This window comes from Meleagris gallopavo, chromosome 1, assembly GCF_000146605.3.
Source record: "Meleagris gallopavo isolate NT-WF06-2002-E0010 breed Aviagen turkey brand Nicholas breeding stock chromosome 1, Turkey_5.1, whole genome shotgun sequence".
NCBI lineage: Eukaryota > Metazoa > Chordata > Aves > Galliformes > Phasianidae > Meleagris > Meleagris gallopavo.
The window spans coordinates 148,658,266-148,680,917 of record NC_015011.2 but is presented as its reverse complement, the minus strand read 5'-3'; the positions used below and the strand labels follow the sequence as shown (position 1 = coordinate 148,680,917).

Genomic DNA, 22,652 nt, shown 5'->3' with positions numbered 1-22,652 from the left:
TACGTAGTATATATATATATATATATATATATATATATATATATATATATATATATATATAAAAATAACATCTGTATATCTATTGATTATACAATTAGTTAAAGTAAAAAATACATTATTCAGACATCAAGCCTCATTTACATAAGATGACACCATAGCTGTATTCTCCTTAAGTCAGATAAGGGTTTTCTTTCAGTACCTCCCAGTCATACTCCTGAATGTTCTATCTGAATTCAAAGAAACAATTAAAGAGTGAGTTTGGAAATGAATGACATCAAGTATTCCATATTTTAAAAGTATTTGGCTTTTTCTACAAACATTTTAAAATGATGTTTAGAAGTAATTATTTTAAATAAAATTCTAGATAGAACAGACTTAAACCCTCTACCTTCTGTGCAGTAGTTTGGATTTGCGGTGCACTTCCTTCTCGATGCCAGTAAACTTTGATAAAACGATTATTTAATACTGCTTCTGTACTTGATATCGCTTTCTTGGCTTCCTCATGTGTGGCAAACTGAATAAGGGCACCTTCTGGATCACCTTGATATGCAACCTAAGAGTTAAAACAGAAGAACAAAAAGCATACAGCATGCAGAATTTTTGTGTCATAAACAAAACCATAGTTCCAGAGACTCCAGAGAAGTTTACAATTTAAACCCAGTATGGGTCAGCAGTTGAACATTTTCCATTCATGATTCTGCTTGAAATGTCTTGTGTCAAGAAGAAACCTTGAGATTACGCTATAAACTTTAATACGCTTAAGTAACAAATCTCAGTAGTCAAACAGAATTTCTAAATGCAAATACGTGTAGCTGTTTGAAAGATGAGGAAGAATCACTGGAATTGAGATAATTGATGTGAACAAAAAGAGCATCACAGTTTGTTTAGCTCTGATACTAAGTTCAATTTAGTTTTCCTCCTTTGGATACGAACACATTATATCAGATACCTTCAAAGAACAAAACTACATCATCCAAAAGATGAGCACAGCTGGCAATCTTTGTCCCTCAACACCCTCCTTTTCACATCCTCATCCCCTTCCCCTCATTCCTTTCCTTACAGAACCATACTACCTGCTAGTACACACGTATTCACAGATAAATATTTATCTATTCAATAGTTTAAGATCAATTAAGAGAGATTTCAGTTCTCTACATGCTCAGATGGGCACAGGAAATTCACTCTATTGTATCAGCATGCACAAAACTACTGTATTACAGCTCTTCATTCAATCTTTCATTGCAAGCAGGGAAGCATACATGAAAGCACCAGCATCTGAAACTTCCTGATAAAGGAATATGATGAAAGATCAGGCTGAGTAGTTTAGAGATTTCATATGAAACACTGACATTACACACAGCCTACAATATGTAACATCAAAGTTAAACCTTAGTTCTCTGGCTCTTCTCTGTATCTTTCTCTAATTTTTGGCTATTTTATGTTACTAAATGTCTGTTTAAAAAACAAAACAAAACATGAGTCACTCAAATACATTAGAAAGTAACCATGAGGGATAAAACAACAGAAAGAAATTGTAACAAAGGGATTGTTTTCTGGATGAGAAATACAGGTTCCCTATAATTAAGATTCACCTCAAAAAATAAAAAGTTCACACTATATCCATACTTATGGAAAAAGAACAAACAGTCCAAAAAAATTAAAATGTTTTACAGAAATTACGTTAGAAGTCTTATCTGCGAAGAGAAAACTAAACTTTGTTCAAACCTAAATAAGAACTGGAACATTTCACTTCTGCTTCATCAATGACAATTTCATTAAAACAGGAAGATTATGCTTAAGAAACAAGTTAGGAAAATAAAAAGAGCAGTTTCAGGAAATTAGTTACAAAGCACTTGGCATTCTCCATTTAGTAATTACTGCCAGCATTAAGCCAAAGCATATTTGTCTTCTCTTTGTTAACTCCTACCTGCAAGTTGACCAAATTTCCAAATTTACTGAAGTGCTCATTAAGTTTGCTGATATTGTTAAGCTCTGGAGGAACTTTCCTCAATTCAAGTTTTGTGTTTTCATTTCCAAACTGTACCTTCTTCTGGAAACCTGGACTATTTGTTCTGTTAAAATTTTGCCTGCAATAAATAAGAAACAAGCTAGAAATCCACAGTAAGCTACCAAATACAATGTAAAGTTTTATATGTTTACATTGGATTGCACGTGACACACAGTCTGGCAGATGAATAACATCAAATCCCATACGATTTTAGAAAAGCGCAGAAGGGTACAGTACACAGGCCTCTACATCTGCATTTGTGCTCACTCATACTCTCACCGTACCTCACCACAAAAAATCTCTAAGATAATTCATGATATTTTGATTGTCAGTAACGCCTACCTATGCCACAGTAACTCTCTCCAAATGCTGCTGCTTCTCAATCATTCCCCCAAATCTCTTCACCACCATCACAAATTCCTAATATTTCTAGGCTCTCCACAACCACAGCAATGTCTTAAAATCCCTTCCAACATTTTATCCCAAGTATATCTGGACACTGAGCACCACATTCTACATTCTATGTCAGTTACATGCCTGGCAACTCAATTCAGAATGGCAATGATAAAATTAAAAACTAAATCCAGACAACTCTAGTAAGTATCATACAGCAAGGCTCTGATCTTACATCATTGCAGCTTTCAGAGAGCAAATTTAATCCAAAGCAAATCTAGCTATCTCTGCAGTGTCTCTTAGATGACAGCCAATTACAGTCCTCACTATAATATGATTTATTTTAATACAGTTTATTCACACTTTAACTTGCTTGCAATTTATGTAATTTATATATATTTCAGAATGCAAAAAAGATCTCCACTGAACTACAACTATTAAGCCAACCTTGTGTTAATGACCACTCACTTGTCAAACCAAGTTTTCTTTGTAGGAACTCCGCCATCTCCTGCACCAATTGTTCTTTTCCTGGATTCAGCATCTACCACTATTCTCATACTGCTTTTATTAGGAGGTTTTTCTGTAAACAGATGAAAATGTTAATTTTTGTATTTTCTGTTTGCATTGAATTTGCACTGAAAAAACACAACTGATCCTTGTTCAAAAACTGCATCAAATCTTGGTTGCAGACTAATCTTCTTAAATCTTAACTATCAACACATGATAAAAACATCTAATAGCTTTAATTTTGTCCAATTAACATCATACAAAAGGAAAACAAAAGAAGGGTGACAGAAAGCATCTGCCTCCACTCACAATGCCTCATACAGTATCCTGAGGTTTGCACCATTTTTTGCTAACACCTCCATTTTTCTATTAGATGGCACACACAAAAATGTTTATGATAGGAAATGTAGGATACTCCAGAACCCTGATAACTAGGAACAAGATAGTGGGGTAAGTGGGGAAGGAAGTGAGGAAGTTAGGAAGGAACTTAGAATAAGAAAAATTCCCTGTTTAATTAACTTTTCTTACCTACAGAAGATATTTTAAAAATGCAACATTTTCCAGTATTTAATTCTCTGAAAAGTTCTCCAATTTACATTAATGTAAATTGAATTACAAACCTAACTAAAATAAGTATAGCTTTGAGAGCATACCTCTGGGTGGTAGATCCATGTCACCTGATGTGAGTCCAATCAAATTTGGTCTTTGAGCATGTACTCTATGTCTATACATAGGTCTGGAAGTGTTTGTTATACTTGGAGCTTCTGGATTATAGCCATCTGTGTCATACGTTTCTGGTAACAAATAAATTGTCTAATTAAAATAAATTGCAGTTAAAAAAAAAAAGGTTGCAAGTGTTATATTTAAACTAATTACAAGAAACAGTTAAAATGGAAAAGTCTGTTGTATAACTACTATCTTAAAAAACTATCATGATAAGTTATTATTACAATGAAAACACTATTTCATAGTCAAGATTCACATTTTACATGCATTTTGTTTTAATTGTCTTGAACTAAATTAGAAAAAAAGTGTTAAGTAACTGTCACAGTCTAAAAATGATATAATCATCTCAAACTATGAAATTATCTCTAAACACACTACAATATGAATCAATGTTATTCTATTTAGCAAACCTTGTGGGCAAAGCCTCAGTACTACACCTGCTGTAAAAAGAGAGGGTGGAGCAGGAGGCGGCTGGTGATGAATACCCGTTGTAACAACAGTAGGAACTGAGCTAGTTGCTGAATTTGGGGGAGCATCCATGCCAGCAGGCTGCAGTGGGGGAAGAGGAGGGGGTGGTCCTGAGGAAAAGAAAAACAATGTATTAGCATATTATCCACTATACTTTACGCTCAACTAACTCATATGGAAATTGATCTGAAAATGTTCTTCAGACTATTAAAACAAAAACAAAAAAAAAAACAGTAATTCCTATGAAACCATTTCAACTGGCAGAAGGCTCTTAACTCAGATCACAGACAAAAGCATTTCAATACTCAACATACTTTTTTTTTTTTTTTTCCCTCCTCTGTAAACCACAATCTCATTCCTAACCCAGTATTTATCTTCACCAACAGAATTTCTTTAAAGTTGCATAAAACTTCCTCAAGGAAACAAATTCTTTAGTATCATCGTAATGATATTGTGCTTATTTATTTCTACAAAAGGTAATGTGACTCTTTCAAAGCTAAGCAGTCAATGCTGGCCTTCAAATTTATTATTGATAAAATGCATTTGGAAAAGACACAAAATCACGTATCTGGACATCCCAGACAGATCTGTAAACATTAACTTAGACAAAATTCACTATCTCAGCAAGACAGTTACTCTCTATAGTAAACAAAATAAATAAATTCAGTTCTTAAGTAAACATACTATTAACTGAAAATCAAGTTTAAAAAACTTACAAGTAATATCAAGTGCCAACTATTCTTGAGTAGTTTTACCAAGTGGAACATTTAAGTTAATTAAAAGGAAAAGAAAAAAGAGATAAGCACATAAAATTAACACATCACACAGTTTTTAAACCATGTAAGGGATATGAACCCTGAATTGCTATTTAAAAGATGACAGCTAGGATATAAGTCTTCAAATAATTTTTAGTGCTGGAGTCAAATCATTTTCTAATGAATGAGTAAATACACAGGAGAATTTTGTTTAAGTTCCAAATTCATGGCAAATGATGTTTTTATTTTTAGGTGTAAACTTAACAAGAATTCATGATTACTTTAATTTTAGTAACATAAATGAAATGACCAGCAGCTGTTTGTTTCCAGGGTTTTCTCTTCTTCTCTAATAGTAGTCATTTTTATACAATTTCTTCAAGTAAACTCAAGGAGTTGAGTTTTGCTATGCCATGCCATGCTTTTGCATAAACACAACTGAAATATTATTTCTTATTCAAGATTCACACTCTATATGCAAATTGTACAACTGACATTGCAACAACTGCCATAAAAAAAATACTGAGATCATCGTACAGTTTTTTAAAAATATAACTAACATTCTTAAAACACCTTTTTGCACTGTATGTTTTGTTTGTTTGTTTGTTTCCTAAACTACCTGTTACAGGTGGAAGGCTAGGTGGTAAGGGGCCTGGTGGTGGTACTGGAGGTCTAAGGTTAACAGGAGGAGGACTCAGAATTGGTGGAGGGGGAGGAAGTCCAGGAGGAGGTGGTCCTTCAACAACAGGGGGTTGTGCTGGAAAAGGCAGAATGCCAGGAAGATTCACATCTTCTACCACTACTGGATCGCTTCCATGATCAAAAGGGCACATATCTCCTCTCATACAGAAACCCTTTTCTGAAACATCAAAAACAAAAAGAATTTTTAACATTCAAGAGCTATATGTACAGCTTCAGGAAATGTTACTAACAGAAAAATTGAAAAGTTAAAGAAAAATATTAATTAAACAGAGGGACACTACAAAACGTGAAACTGAAGATAGGAGGAGAAGCATGCTGCAATAAGCTAGCAGTAAAGATTAGAGGACAGCTGTATCATAGTTTCCCAATGAAATACTATTTGCTTCATACACAAAAACTGGAAATAACAAGCTGTTATACAGATGATCTTTTAAAGATGCAAAGTTTCAGTCATGCTTGGAGATGCTGTTTTAGAGGTATATCCATCTGCACATTCTGAACCTTTTCCAAAATTCTGTAGAGCTACAGACCTCACCACAATACTCTGCAGCTCAGCTTGCATTAGAAGAAAACTTCAAAACAACTACACTTTTACAACTATGCGTTCCCATGAGTGAGACCTGCAAAACTGAGACTATTTTCTAAAACAAACAAACAACAACAACAAAAAAAAAAACAAAAAAACCCATGTGTTACTATTTTAATCAATGTTCCGAATATAAACTGACTTAGATCTCAGACTTGTGATATACAGCAGGCAGGAAAAAAAGCCTCAGAAAAATACATTGTGGGGAAATCATATTCTGTTAAGAGGTTGACTAGCTGGATTTAGCTAAGCACAAACTCCAATAGTCTCTTCCACTGATAAGACATGGAAAAAGACAGCATAAGCTGGGTAAGCACAAAAAAGTACTCAATTTTAAGAAATATCTAATCTGTAGAAAACAGTTTAACATTGAGTCTTTTAGTAAATTAATCTCTCTTAGACAGGATGGAATAAAATCAATAATTGATGACATCAGTGAGTTTCTAATTATGGCCAAAACAATCAAGTATAATACTTGGTTTAAACAAAAGATAAAGCTCCACTAGTATTTATATAAAAATCAATACAATATCCTTTATCCATATAAAATAAATCTAATAAATAGAAAGAAAACACAGAAGCACTAACAAAAATATCTAAAAGGTAAGTCCTTAAAAAGTGAGATAAATATACATTCAAAAATTATTATAGAAAAAAAACAGTATTAAGGAAGAATGTGAAAAAAAAAAATGACCTTTATCTTTCAAGAAAGGAGCCTGTTACAGCTGCAGCAAGCAATTAAAAAAACCTAGACTTACCATCATAATCTCTACAGCGTTTCTTTGGCAGCGGAGGTCTTCCATAGGAGTTGTGGTCCAGCTGCTCTTCATGGAATTCTGACCAGCTTTCAGTAGTGTTATTTCCATGATGAGCAGGAGCAATAACAGTAATAGTGCTGCTCAGTGTAGGGACAGGATAGTGGCCAGATGAAATATTTGTTACAGAAGAAACTGGAGTATAATTGTTTTCTAATGGATCTGTTCTATCCATATCATATTTTGGCTTTCCCAAATCCCTTTCTGAAAAGAAGAGGGGAAAAACAAGTTAATTGGAAAAATGAAAGCATTAAGTTTATTTACTCAAAGTCAATAAATCTCAAAATATGAGAATAGTAACTGGAATGTTCTACTCATTGCGCAGAGCTGAGCCTCCACAATTACAGCTGTTTATAAATTGACTGAATAGAGTCTTGAGCAACACATTCCAGTTTGTCTGCTTTGAGAACAGTTACTAGACTAGGACTAGATGTTTTTCAGGGGCCTCTTCCAGCCTCAACTATACCATGATTCTACACTCCCAGGTTTTCACAGAATCATAGAATGGCCTGGGTTGAAAAGGTGCTCAAAGATCATCTAATTTCAATCTCTCTGCCACAGGCAGGGCTTTTAATCAGGAAAAACAAAACTAAACAAACAAACAAAAAAAAAACTTAAAATTACATAGTCAACCACCAGAGTACACTATGTCCATAATAAAACGTAAAGTTTATTTAACTTCAAGCATAGTAGATCATATGTAGCAATCCATATATTCTAAGAACTTCATTTGGAAAGCTATCCTCAACAAAGGGAAACAACAACAGAAAGTAATCACTACTTGAAAATATTATAAAAGTGATATATCTTTAATGTTTCAAGACACTGTATTACTGTTGTAGCTTCATGTTGTTAATATTCATTTTGTCTGCATCCAACTGCACGCGCTGACAGGTGTGGAAAACTCCTGGACATATATAGTAGCAGCATGATTTATTATTCTAAATACATACTAACTATTCTCTTCGTTTTCTAACATTACCATCAATTAAGCAACAAACAAAAAGATGAAGACAGTAGAATCCTGTCACGATGTAAGCTTGCAGACTCAAACAACAGCACATTAAAGAAATATTAATAAAAACATCCTAAAAGTGGCAGACAAGTATGGGTAAAGCAGGCATTCCCTTATGTTCTCAGAAACAGGAAAAATGGTTTTACTGTAAGATACTAACTGTAAGAAATTACAATTGTAGTAAAAGTAAAATATTCCTTAAAATAAGATTTAATCACACTGCAATATAGTTATAAAACTTATGAAATAAGCTGATTGAAAAATTTATGCTTGCTAATTTTCAGGAGCTCTGCATTCCTGCTTGTAAGACCGTGTTAGCAAAGCCCATTCACAAAGAAAAATAGTAAATAGGAGATCTACACAATTATTTTCACTTCTGTAATCTTTTAAGTCAGGATAAAGAGATCATACAACTCTTAATGCAGTTTTTTAATTTATCAGTAACAACTGTAAAGGAAAAGCATTCATTTCAGATGAAAAAGCTTTTAAAAGAAGCTTAATTTGAAGAGCAAAACTACTGTATTGAAAGAAGCCTTAAGTCCTACAGCTATGTGTGTTAATGCACATATTTACTATAGTAATTTCAGCCTCTTCCCAAGATGCCAAAGAGGGAACAACACAAAAAGAACAGACCTGTACTCTGCTGTTTAACAAGCAATTTGCTGACAAATCGGTAGTTTCCACCAGTCCTACCTCTGTAGGTGAGTATTAATTTCTGCATATTGTGATATCAGATACTGAGTTTCCCTAGAACTTAAGAAAACACAATTAACTTGGATTTTTCTGCCTTTTCTGCCTGTCTCACGACATTTAGAAGTGGCCAACACAATGAAAGGTAATAGAGAAGAACTGTGGGAAAGAAGGGAAAATAAGAACTGAGAACATAATCACATAAGCTTCATAACCACAGTAAACAAAGCTAGAAGTTAACAATAAAACAAGAGCATCAATAGAAATTTTAGTACATCTTGAACAGAGTGTTACAGTCTAGTGTCTAAATTTTGTAAGCAACATTCACCGTATTTTAGAGACCAACTGTTGGTACCTCTGCTTCGTGTTCTGCTTCGGCTTCTGCTCCGGTCTCGATCCCTGTCCCGCAGTCTCTCTTTGCTCCAGCTCCTACTTCGACTCCTGCTGTAGCTTCGACTTCTCCCTCTTCTTCTGTTGTATCGATCCCTGTAGGAATCTCTTCTGGGAGGATTGCGGTCATAATCTCTCTTCCGAGAACGTTCATCTTTTTTCCTTTCATCGCGGCTTCTAAACATATAATTTTGCCGATTGTTACTTACAAAAATTAAAAATCTAAAAATACAGCAATGGTAAATAGCATAAAAGGCAAAAAACTACAGTCCTTCCTTTCTCATCAAAATACTTATATTTGGTTTATGCATCTTACTTCTATCATCCTGAACATTTTTAAATGTAAAATATTGATTTTGCCCCAAAATGCACCTTCTGCACATTGAAAGTATCAAGAAGACCAACTGAAGGGAAAATTTCTTAATTAAAATTACAGCTATTCAAGCTCAACAGCGAGTAGAGTAAGTGTTGTAATTTAAATTACAAATCTAACATTAAAAATCCAAAAAAGTCCAAAGTAATAGTCATAAACTTACAGACAGTTTACACAGTTTCTTGTAACACATACTCTCAGTTTAAATATATTTGCATAAGAGCTGCAATGGTTTTATTTTAGACTTAATAGGTGACTATATTTAAAGGAAATATTTATAATGTCATAAAAATCCAAATCTCTCCAATTAAAGATACAATACAAGAGATTAAGAAAAATTAATTACCTGGTATCTCTGTAGCGTGAACTTGACTGAGGAGGGCTGTGATTTAGTCTTCTGGAGAACTTCTTTTCTCGCTCTTCCTCTTTAACTATCTGAATTTCAATTACATACATTAGATCAAAGCATCAGTACACTATACTAAAGACTTCTGCACAGCCAAATAAAAACAAAAATCTCAAATACTGAACAAAGCCTGCAGCAACAGTTGAAACGGAACAAGATTTTTACTTCTGATACAATAACATAGTAAATTTCAAATTTCCGAGAATATTCAGAACACTGTTCGAGAGAATATAAAGTAGCATAAGAAATGTTTATTATGCCGCAGTGAAAATACATCTACTTTTGATACAGGTGGAGAAATCCATATTGAGGTACAGTGAATGACCTGGGTGCACAGCAATGTTCCATGAGTGGCATAATAATGTCTTTTCAGCAGGTTACCTTTTTGACATAATGGTTAAACACTCCAAACCAAACCTACACAGCTGTTGATTAAGGGCTAACCTATTCTTCCTGGGTCATAGAATGATACAAACACCAGTGCCAGAATGTCTCCAGGATCAAGTAGCTGAAGGAATGAGGACTGTCATTTGGAATGGCAAATTAAAAGGGCAGCATTAATTAGAGCAGTCTCCTGAGCAAAGAACTAATGCAGGCTGTACCACACATTCTACAAAATCCAGAAACTCTGTTTCCATTTGCACAGTCAGAACCATTTTGATTTACTCAGGAAATTATATTACCAATGAGCTTATGTTCAGAAACACTGTGCTCAACATACGAGGCATGAACCGCCAGACAGTTTAAAGTTGCAGTGCAAAGTCTGAGACTAAACTTGGGACTGTTAATAAAAACACACGTGATGAAGCTGAACCAAATAAGTAAGCCATGGGAATGAAGAAAAAAGGAACATGGATAAAATAATGTCAGTGCTTACCTCTTCTTTTTTTGTCTCTTTCTCCTGGTGCTGAAAGAACTCTACTTTTAGGCTTCCTGATGATGGCTGTTCTGGTGGAGGTAGATAGCTTTTTGTATTCACAGCATCAAACAGTTTTTCCACAAATATCTGAGTTTCTAAAAGTAAAGAATAAAAATAAATATTCAGTATTCAAAACTAATATTTGCTTTTAGAAACTAAAAAAGTTCACCTAAAACAACTATTTGCACTACTTTTTTTTTTAAAAAAAAAAAACAAGTGTTTTTTTTTAAAAAAAAAACACTTTGCTTCTATACTTCGTATTTTGAAAGGACTTTTACAGGGTCAAGAAACACGTCAATAATGACAATGTTTCATATAGGCATTCAATTGCAGTATTTTTGGTATCTTCTTATCAACCACCTAGAAGAACATTTTTTAATATATATAGAGGTTCAGTGCTTCTAATTCACACAGTAATTCTTAACATTCTTAATTTTCTTCCAGGAATAAAAACAGACAAAAAATACACGTTAAAAAAAAAAAAAACAAAAACCTATAAATTGCGCTATACACCTGTGGTTTTGTCCTTTTTTTTTTTATTATTCCTTCGTGCACATTGAATTACATATTTCCAAGTAACAAAGCAAAGAAATAAACAAAGGATTCTACATTAAAAGTTTGTTTGAAATAAAATTTTTTACTCAAGATTAAGAGTCACAACAAACACCATACCTTTCTGGAGAAATACATCCAGCTGATCAACACATAATGCCTTCAGCTCCTTTTCACTTTTATCCTTCTTTACCAAAGCCAGAACATATTTAGCTAGGGCAGATGGATCTGCATCACATCTGCAAACAGAAATTTAAAAAAACACACAGAAGAGATTAAATTATAAAACTGAATGTCTGAAACTGGTATCACCAATTTCATATAGAGGATCAAAATTTTTTCTTGTAAAGTAATTGAAAAATACCCAGGGGTATTTTCTAAGAGTGAGTCCAGAGATGAAAGATCACTCAGCATCACATTTTTCTCCAGAGAAGTGATTCCCTAGAAATGAGATTTCCAAACAATACTCCACAGATCATTTCAAAGCAAACTAGAATGAACTATTTAGGGCAAAACGGCTTCAACTGCCTAATAGTCCTGAAGAATCATAAAAGCTACGATAAGTACTTCCATAATTTCTCGATTATGAAATCAGTGAAGATAGATCTGTAGTACTGAACAACTCTTAATGGTATAAAGTTAGCCTACGTAATTAGAAATGAAAGCAGTAATACAGCAGAAGTGATGCTACTGAAATGAAAAGGAAGATTTACCATATGCACACTGATGATGTGCTGCAGACAGCAATGTGGTCTGAGTGATGATCAAAGTTAATACTACTACTTCAGTAACAGTTTTAAGAAACTAATGAGGAAAGACAATTGCACTGATGCTTCCTAACTGTACATTCTCTGTATCAAAAATAACTTGAAACAAGTGAAATTAAAATATACTCAGGGAGTTGCAATGAATGTAAGTATTATATAAACACTGTTCCAGTGAATAAGACCACAATGACTGAACAGAATAGAACAGCTACTTCCAACCTATTCTACATTAAAACAAATGAAATTTCAGCACTGAGGTTTAATTAGAAGTCTTACTGCTGATAGTTTAAATGACATGTGTTTTAGGCCCTGAAAGCACATCCTCTAAAATATCATACGTATCACACTATATAATTCCTTTTCTCAAAGAAGCTATCTTGAGTGCCACATCCTCCACACAAACATATCCATTAAGCAAAGGAAGCAGATCTGCCAGCTGTCTTAAGTAGACCCTAAGGATACCCCGGGCTCAGAATAGTGCTCTCTAACATTAGAGGTCAAAGCTTCAAACATAACTCAGTATCCTGCAGAAAGCAGGCAACAGCAGTATTTCATGCTGCAGAAGCAACGTGAGCTGTTAGGGGACACAGCACAATTTTCTGTATTAGCCTCCATTATTCATAGATATAAGAGATGGGAGTTTACAATCAATCCAAAAGAATCCGCACACACAAAACCAGCTAAACACAAACTGCACAAACTGTACACAAACAGCCAGTTGAGTAACAGGCTGCACAAAGACTGAAAATCCTTCAGAAAATTTTTCTTCCAAGCATCGCACCTCGTTTACCCTAATTCAGATTTAATAACATTTACCTACAAGAATGCTGCCCAAGCACCAAGTCACCAAGTCACCTCGGAAACAGGAACATCACTTCATACATCGAGGATGGCAGAACTGCTCTTGTACTGCTAGCACATGAACACATCATCCACCCAGACCATCTGGAAGCCCACGTCTAATGGTTGTCTGTGCAGTGAGGTAGCAGGCAGTGAGTGGTCTCATCCAAGAGAGCCCGAGAGGGCCTAAATTCTACCACTTCTCAAATTCATGCATTCAGAAGTTGAGAAAATTTTAAGATTATCTGATTTCCATGTCACTACACAGGATTTGCATTCTTTTCCAAGTTTAAAGCTGGAAGATGCCTCAGAAAATTATAGTGGTATTTTCATTTTTTCTACCAACAGTCATAAAAGGAAAGCAATTTGGAGAGGAAGGGAAAATTTTCACATGATAATCCTTTTTGTTGTTGTTGCTGTTTCTGTTCTTCACAAATATTAGATAAAATATAAGCTGAATTTTTATTTGAATTCTCACCGTTTTTTGTAACACAAAGTTAGAACATTAAACATGTCATGACACATGCGTGCATCCATAACTACTCAGTGAACAACAGCAACAAAAAAAGGAGTTAAGTCAAAAAAGTAAAAAGCCACAAATGTCAGTTACTACAGTTTCTTAAATCTCCAGCTGCTAGAGTAGTGACTATAAGACAGCTTCATATTCCGCTTAAAATAATTCCTTTTCCATAAGCAGGATAGAAAATACAAACTCTTGTCTGGAAAGCCATCTAGATTCCAAAAGCTCTAACGCTAACACACACTACATGCATACAGTCAGTGCTCTTCTCTCCTCGTCCCTCACGGTAACCTCAGAACGTCATTCCATGCACTGAACTAACTCCAAAACACTCTCAAGAAAATACCCCCAATAAAAATGTATGTTAATTTCAAAAAGACAGAATCGCCTTCTGTGGCACTGTTTATAATTTGTCATCCCATACGTGGTAATACCACATATAAGCAAAACATATGTACTAAGTTCTAACATTACTATTCAGTATGTAAGCACTGAAATTCCCCTATACATAACCAGGAAAGCTTACCTGCTACTAAAGTAAAAATATACATTTATTTTTGGTCATTCAAAAAAAGGTTTTTTTTCGAGAAATACTAGCACATATGAATTACTTCGTAATGCATTTTGTAGTAAATAAGATGGAGAAAATCTTTTCATAAATGAGCATGCTAGTTATTTTAGATACATTTAAACAGTATGTGTACAGTAAGTTTACAGCAAGATCTTTCATTGTCACTGGTTTTCAGAGGGTTTTTTCCCCACAAGATGATGGAAAAATTATATTGCTAGATACATGAATTGGTGGAAGAGAGGAACAAGAGACCACTTTACAAAAAAACTGTTTTACTTTACAAAACTGTGGATACAGTCTAATAATCTCCGTTTTCTAGCTTTTAGAGTTCTGGGGGAGCGTTGCTTTCACAAAAAGCAATTCCTTCGGACTTTCTCACTACCAACAGAATTCTGAAATACTGTGTATGAATTCTCCATCCTCAATTCTGTCAAAATCTGCCAGGTTGGATTACAGGAGGCTTGCTTGTACACAGTATGTACATTCTCTAGTTTAACTATCTTTTCTTACAGAATGGGAGTCTTTGTGTGTAAGTAAACACAATATACTTGCAGTATCTTTATTTTGCACGCATGAATGTTTCATCCGTTTTGATCTAGTTTTTTCAGCCTTCCTAAGCTCTTTGACTTGTATCTTATACTCTTATAGAGGACAGTGCTTTATTAACCAATGGCTCTTTAATGAAAACAGGAAAAGCACCCATGCAGCAGCAGCTGAATATATTGTGCAGTATAAAGGATTCATCATACAGCATACAGCCTTCTTATACACTAAGAAGTTCAACATGAGGAAGGTCCCTAAGTGACTGTTTAGAAAAAATACAAAAATGAGATTACTACCTATGAATTTCAAATAGTTTAAGCAGCACTTCAAATTTTACAATAAATTTATACTTCAATTACAGCATTCATTGAGTATTACACATTTTTAATTGCTAAGCTTGAACCCTTAGCTTAACCTGAATATAGTGCAGGACATCAATGACCTCAGGAAAAATCAAATACATGCAGTAAAAGTCTGACAAATTCAGATTCAACTTCATTCTTATGCTAACATTTGGCTACTAGAAAAACATTCAAATGCATTTAAACAAGTAAAATAACATTTCTTAACTTTAAATCTTCTATCTATGTTCCTTCAAGTTTTCATAGGCCTCTGCTACATACAACAATAATCACATAAATTTCTCATCTTATTATTTTTCTAAAGTGAGCAAGCAAAGTACATTTGGTATACGTAATCTGAGCCAACTGCCACTGCAGGATGTACATCCGAGTGCCTGTTACAATTAAACAACACAGCACATTTTCTTACACCCACTTTCTAGGTACATGATCTTGATCAGAAACGCTGTATGTTTTTACCCCGGCAATACTTTTCTGCAGAGGCTAATACATGAGTCAAACATACTGTGACTACTGCTCTGTGCTAGACAACAGAGATTGCTCTAGAAATCCTGCTTTAGTAAACACTACCTAGCATTCAGGCATATATGGACAAAAACTCTTGCTAGAATTCTATGTGCTCTTCAAGGAATGATCTGGATACCTCTAACCATTGGAAAAGAGTTTCAGAAAGCAAGGTCATGTCCAATCAAACATTCTGCTCCACTGCAAAAGCAGGAGTTCACAGCTACAAAAAAAAAAAAAAAAAAAAAAATCAAGGAAAATTTCCAAATCCATTGTTTCCTATCTCATTCAGTTTTTCTGAAATTATTCCAAATTACCATTTTAAATAAAGAAAAAGCAGCACAAGAAAACTAAACACGTAAAAGTAAGTTTAAGCCATAAAAAGATTTAAGCACTGAATATTCAAGAATGCGTAACTTGGTTGAAAAAGAGTTCCTTCTCTCTAGCATCCCCTCCCCCCCATTTTAGTTTTAATTTAAAGCTGTAAACTTCAAATTAAGATTAAATTTAATTCTTCATAATTCTTTAAGCAACATTCAACCTATCAGTTTTCAATACAAATTCAGTGAGTGTGTAAAAAGTTGCCTGTAGAGAAATTTTACTGGTGTAGTTACCTAGCTGTACACAAACAAAATCTCTTATTAACAAAGCTTATAATGACTTAGTATAAGACTACAGCAAAACAGCTAAAAGTAATTCAGCAAAGCAGATAAGCTAAATCAGCAAAATACCTTTGTACATAAATAGGGTATAATCATTTAATAACACATGGAGTATAAATATACAATAAATGTCTCCCCAAGTAGTAAGAAAGAAGAAACAAATGTTGACTACAATTACGATGTATTTTGCTAGGTTAGTGTGTTTAAGCAAAGTCTACTTGCTCTCTGGTGACAACAGTTGGTTCTTCCATGTTCCAGACAAAACAATCCTTAAGTGATGTTTAACTATAGGGTACCTAATCATTTTACCCACTGAGAAAAAACAACACAACAATTTCCCAAACTGCACCTATCCAACTGTAATCTGACAGTTTTCACAAAGTGAACACTGTTACTCACAGCAGGGGAGGAAGGTGGGGGACGATTAGGGAAGAGCGAGGAATGAGAAACTTGCATCAAGTCTTCCTGTAACCTACAGTAACAATCCAATGCCTAGAATCTCAATCTAAAGTTCAGTTTGGAGACAGCTAGAGCACACACAACTTTTGTAAAGAGGTAAAAGCACCTACAGTTTTTTTGTTTGTTTTTAAATGAATGTACCTTTAAATGAACATCCAAAAAAAAGGTGCTGCAAAACCTGAAACTAGTTTCTTGACAAATTTAAACTACCACAATACACTGAAACCACAAAAGCACATCTGAACACCTCCAGGCAGTGAACTCTTTCTGTAAAGGAAGTAACATGTAGGTGCATGTTATTTGTTTCACCTTGATCCTCAGAAATCACAACTTCAACTTTCACAATCTGGTTTTGTTGCCTAAAGATTAATATTTATACTTCTCTAGCACATAGCTCGGTCCTTAACATTAACCACGGTGGACATGGCTATGTTCGAGTGCTTTGCATTTGCAGCCATGAGTGTGTGCAGAAAAAACTTGCCACTTACTGGGCACCTAGTCTAAAGTAGGTATTTGATTGCTTTGCTGCAAGATTCTGCACTCAAAAATCTGTAAAAAGCTCCAGCACTCAGAAATTCAATGGACGACAGAGTCATTCAACAAGGTCTGGCCTATCTTGAGACACTTTCGATAGCTCTTTATAAGCACAGACATATGCTGAGGAATGCAGCAGCCGCCAGTGCTCTTATCCAAGATACTGATGTCATTACTGTAGTTCTAAAATATGATATCCCAACCTGACAGGCTCATACAGCTGCAACCAGCAACCAACAGCTTACAATGCCACATCCTAGACTCAAAACAGCTCTCAAGGAGTGGAACTGCTGTTAGCTTGCTGGCTGTTCAGCACATGTTCAATGCAGAAAGCAAAAATCATTGTTTTACCTGCGCCTTGTGATGCAGCCAGGGAGTTCATTTCACCAGTGGTGAAGTAAGAACGGAGGAAGGTACAGCAAAATAAGAATAATTTCTTCATACTTTATTTCCCGATTTCACATACCCCTTTTTATAATCCCAATACTGCAATTCTGCCGCAGTACCTTTTCCAAATAAGCACAACAGTATCAGCACTCAAAGTCAGGAATATTCAACTCTCAAACACTGCAGCTCCCCATGAGTTACATGAACAACTACAAAGTTTAATAGACACAGAAGAGTGACTTCAGTAGTATAAACTGATACAACAATTACATCCATCCATGCCTCATTTATATTTGTTACACTTTACAACAAAGTGCTAGCGGTAAATTAAATAAACTTTTTTTTTTCTTTTTATGCTTTGGAACATCTTAGGAATTTTCTGGTCAATTAAAGCAAAACCTCCTCGTGGGTTCTTAAAGTCTTTCTCGTAGGACAGTGGACACCATGAAGATTCAAAGAAATGTCAAAGATTTTCATTTCAATTTCTACTCTTTCAGTATCTTGGGTCATTATCATATTCTTTACACCATTGTTAAACCTCCTTTATTCACTTTTCTTAAGCTAGTGGGAGATGACTAAATAGTAACCTACTAATAATTAAGCAAGATCCAAAATAATTAAGCAAGATCCAAAATAATTAAGCAAGATCCAAAATAATTAAGCAAGATCCAAAATAATTAAGCAAGATCCAAAATAATTAAGCAAGATCCCTCATCCACAAAAGAAATGTATTGAGATTTAACGATGAAAGGTTGAAAAGCACAAGCAAGCAGGAAAAGAGTGAAGGAATAGATGAATACCAGCATGTTTTGTTTCCCATAAAACATTCCAATGACAAATACACTCAAAATATTCTTCAATTTGGATTTTATTCTGTCAAAATAGTTTGAAGGTCATTATCATTTACAGAATTAAATGATGCAAAAAAGTCTTTCAGTTTTAATGAGGGATGCCTAAGTATTGCACAAGCATTGTTTCAAATTTTTTTTCATCTTCTTTGCAAGTCTGACTTTGCAACTGAACAAATTTTTTCAGAAATCTAAATGCAGAAAAGAGGAAAAAAATAGATGCAGGAACCTTACTCAACTTGTAAGTAAAATTCAACAGGCCAGCAGAAAAGCTTAATTATACTTATTTTACACAAAGTAATTAAAAACAAGATAATTTTCCACTGCAAAAAATTAGGGAAAGGGGGAGAATATTACAGCATCTTATAAAGGCAATGTGTTCGTGTGCAGCATTTATACAACACAACTGGCAATAAAATGAAAAAGACCTGCCTCCTTATCAATCTGCCAAGCCAGAACCTGACATTCTAGCAAGCATATATACACAGTTTATACAGGATCTAGAACAGACTTGTAAAAAAGAAATCCATCACAACAGAAATGGCTTAGCGAAGTCTTTGTTAGTACAAAACTTAGAGGTGACAGACATGAGGTTACAATTCAAGTTCAATGTTACCTTCAAATACATTGCAGGAGCCATACCACAGACGAGAAAAAATTATTAAATACTCGAAAGCAAGCATACTGCGGTCTGCAAGCAGTGAAGACTATCACTGACACACATATCTTCTACACAGAGCTAACCTGAGTTAAACATACAAAATAGTTCTAGTCAAATACAAAGCAGCCACAGCACTGAAGTACTTCTACTTTGTTTACACTGCTACTACATTCACATACAGGTATCACTAATGGTTGTGTGCATGTTATGTAATTCTCTGTGAACCAAACGCCTTTTTTTTTTTCCCCAAAGTTATTTCCAAAACTGTGCACACCAAGGAAAAAAAAAAAAACGGGAAATAAAGGCCCGTACTTTGGAGGACTGTAAAAAGTCACTAGAGAAGTACCACCCTTCAAGCAGAGCTGGAATGTATATATGCTCCAGCATAGCGGCACTTGCCATTTCTGCCTTTCTGCAACACAACCCATCTTGGATAGAGCGTCTGTATGAAGGATCACCAAGGCTTTGACAAAGGCATTAGGACAGCCCAGGAAGTGAATAAATAAATTCTGAAACTTATATTCTGACGTGCCCTCCCTCTCCTCCTCCCCCCCTCCAAACATTCTTATCTACTTCCCAGAGGCACCATGTGCATGTAACCCAACCACATCCAGTCTACACAAACATATACACAACACTCGTTTCATTATACTTATAATGTTCACATTCCTGCTTACGCTTTATAATATTTTAAAGATAAAATTTTCTAGTTAAAGGAAACAACCGTTATGGATATTACCGCTTTCTAGTTCTGAAACAAATGTTTCAGGATTATACCTGCTATAGTCTTTGCAACAAATTATACATCAAGATTAAAAAGTCCTGGATACTTTGAAGCAGACAAACAGGTGAAAAACAGCAGCTAACTACCTAGCTCTAGATACCTAGCCAGCAAATACAGATATATCAAGTTGTGCAGGAAATTTCTTATCTTCTAAAATATTTCACACTTCACAACTATCAAGACAAAAACACCATAAGGATATGATGATATGTTTCTTAATCTAATTGGGAAATTCACCTGCCTATTTTGCAGCTAAAGATTTCAGAAAATGCCAAGAGATATACACACTCGACACACTTTTGTTTAATTAAAAGACAAGTAAGAAGTTATTTTCAGCCTAAAGTAACATCTCCAGGTTACTGGCACTAATGGTCTTTTTGTGCTAGTATAACACCTGCAGTTCTAAAGAAGTAACTGTATACTAAAATCTCCCTAGATTCAGAAGCTACAGCTACAGGCATACGCTGCAGGTACCCGAGATTGGAAGTATCTCCAAGGTACTTGACTGGTGGGAAATGACAACATCTCTACACTAAATCCAATGTGTAATAGGACAACATAGCTGTATAGAACACAGCATAAAACTCAGTGACAGCTGAGTTTAACAGCTCCTGCTTGCTGGCTTCTTTCCTCAAAAGAACTCAACATCTTCCAGGTCAGTAATTACCTACCCCACAACACACTTTTCAAGCATGAGAAGTATATCTGAACTGTTCACACATTACATTTAGCTTAACAGAAACATCCTGGTGCCTTAAGTGATTAAAAACAGAATACCTCAGAGATCTCGAACGCTGAAAATCCCAACTTCAGCACTGAACTGTTGAGTATCACTAGCAGACAGCAGACAAACAGAAGAATACTGAATGTCACGATAAGAAGTTACCACTGTTCATCACTGATGAATGAAGCCTGGGAAGAGCTTAGGGAACCATACTGATCCCTAGCTTAATCCTATCTGGCAAATTTTTAATGTTTTCAGATCACTCGTAAGAAATCTAAAATAAACTAGTAAAGTCAAGCTTCAGCTTCTGATGTGCAATACTCAAACACAGAGAAGTCAAGTAAATACTCAAAAGCAGAACAGTCAGATAAAGACCTGTAAAATCAAAATAACCTAGTGTACATACTCAATAACAAAAGTAATTTTGAAGCCGATTGGAGCTCTACTGCAATTATCACCAGCAGACTTCCAGTCTAAGATTTCAAAGAATTTGACAATTCTCCCAAATTGTTTAAAACTAACATATCAATCTCCAGTAGCTGCCTAACTGAGAAGAATCGTGCATGACCTATCATTTCAAACTACCTGCATTTATGTAGGAAACTACAAGACTTTCCAAAATATTACCTGTTACAAATCTCCTGAACAGCATGCCCTAAAGACATATCAAACTGACCATTAACAGAAGTTTCATGCAAGAAATCATTCAAATACTAACAAGCAACATTCTGCGTCAGAAGACTATTGCTAGTAATAGATCAGCTAGATCTATTACCACAAAACAGAGTATGCTTTGTTATTTCAGTAACACCTTATATTTACACAAGAGGAAGATTAGCTCACCTCCTTCATAAGAAAGACACTTTTCTTTTTCCAAATAGAACTTAAAATAAAATCTTGTCACAGTATTAAGGATTAAATCTTGTGTATAAGTGCACTCAGGGAAATTTGGTGCAGGCCTAATTCAAAGTCCACAGGAATGAAGTTCAAGAGTCACTTACTTCAGTGTTGTCTTACAGAAAAATGAACAACCCCTCCCCAGCTCCTGAGCCTTATTAGGCTATTTCAACATAGGCCATACAAACTATATGCATACCTACATATACTAAACTAATGCCTATGGAAGCCATAGATCTGATCCCCCTCTCCACCTCAATTCAAAAGTGTCAGAATAAAGCCCGCCATGGACAAGTAACTCAAAAGAAAAGTTAACACTAGAGTTCATTTATAAGCTCTGGTTATACTGACTCAAATCATGCTCTAACAACTTAATACAGACATGTTAGAGTGGTTTTTCGTAATGCCAAGACAAGAGCTTGCCCTGATCCAAAAATGTCTATAGGCACCACTCTTCCAGAACATGAAACATTTAAAACCAAGTTCCCATATCAGTGCTACCAGAATATTATCCAGTGAGAAAAACCTGTACTACGTGGGCTGAGTATTTGCAAAAGAGTCCTTATTATTAGCATGAATGCTATGCTTAAGAGGCCAAGCAGGTATAGGCAAATTACTCTCTGGGGCTCCTACTCCCCAGAGCTCTACGTAACTGACGCAATTTTTAGCTATGGGGGGGGACGACACAAGTGTGCCAAATGTTTAAAACAACTGTGAACGATGTAGAAAACACATCACCCCCGGGTAGAAACCCCGGAGCTACACGGGAGCCCTCTGAGAACGCCAGGGCGGCAGCCGAAGCCCATTTCCCGGCCTTTACGAGGCGAGCTGAGCGGGCCGCACACGCAGACATTACCTCCGCTCACTACAAAGGGAGGGAGCACGGGCGCTAGCGACGAACGGTGTCGCTAGGGGGAGAAGCTGCATCCTCACGAGAAGGACGGTGCTACCTCCCCGTCGAGGACCGTGCCGAGAAGCGGGGGCAAGGCACAGCCCCGCGGTGCCCGACGGAGGCGGGGAAGAAGGGCGCGCCGAGGGCACCTGCCGGGACGCCGTGCCGGAGCTCTGTGTTGCAGCGCTCCCCTGCCCGAGCTGCAGGCCCGTCTTTTCCAAGGGAGGGTTATTCAGGAGGGAGAGAGGCAATGTCGCGGCTACTCACATGGGCTCCAACGTTTTGCTGAGCCAGGATTTCAGCGCCTCGAAGTTTTCTATGATCATTTTAACCACCATCCAGAGCGGCCCGAGCCCCGCGCCTCCCCGGCAGCAACTGCAGCACCACCAACGACG

At 35.7% G+C, this 22,652-nt stretch overlaps 1 protein-coding gene across 5 annotated transcripts in view; it reads right to left on the bottom strand.

Moving 5' to 3' along the window:
* Positions 1-22,646, bottom strand: part of RBM26 (RNA binding motif protein 26) — a 49,335-nt gene extending 26,689 nt beyond the window's left edge. For 2 of the 5 annotated variants that reach the window (XM_019610551.1, XM_019610561.1), the window contains exons 1-12: positions 22,525-22,646; positions 11,423-11,541; positions 10,709-10,845; positions 9,772-9,860; positions 8,991-9,229; positions 6,901-7,161; positions 5,474-5,713; positions 4,045-4,212; positions 3,562-3,702; positions 2,870-2,981; positions 1,928-2,087; positions 389-553 (exon numbers count right to left, since the gene is read on the bottom strand). In XM_019610551.1, the coding sequence (XP_019466096.1) occupies positions 389-553; positions 1,928-2,087; positions 2,870-2,981; positions 3,562-3,702; positions 4,045-4,212; positions 5,474-5,713; positions 6,901-7,161; positions 8,991-9,229; positions 9,772-9,860; positions 10,709-10,845; positions 11,423-11,541; positions 22,525-22,595 (1,902 nt within the window). In that variant the 5' untranslated portion in view covers positions 22,596-22,646. The remainder of the gene's footprint in view (positions 1-388; positions 554-1,927; positions 2,088-2,869; positions 2,982-3,561; positions 3,703-4,044; positions 4,213-5,473; positions 5,714-6,900; positions 7,162-8,990; positions 9,230-9,771; positions 9,861-10,708; positions 10,846-11,422; positions 11,542-22,524) is intronic. The other 3 variants (XM_019610555.1, XM_010728702.1, XM_010728703.1) reach the window with 3 other exon arrangements.
* Between the last annotated feature and the right edge of the window lie 6 nt (positions 22,647-22,652).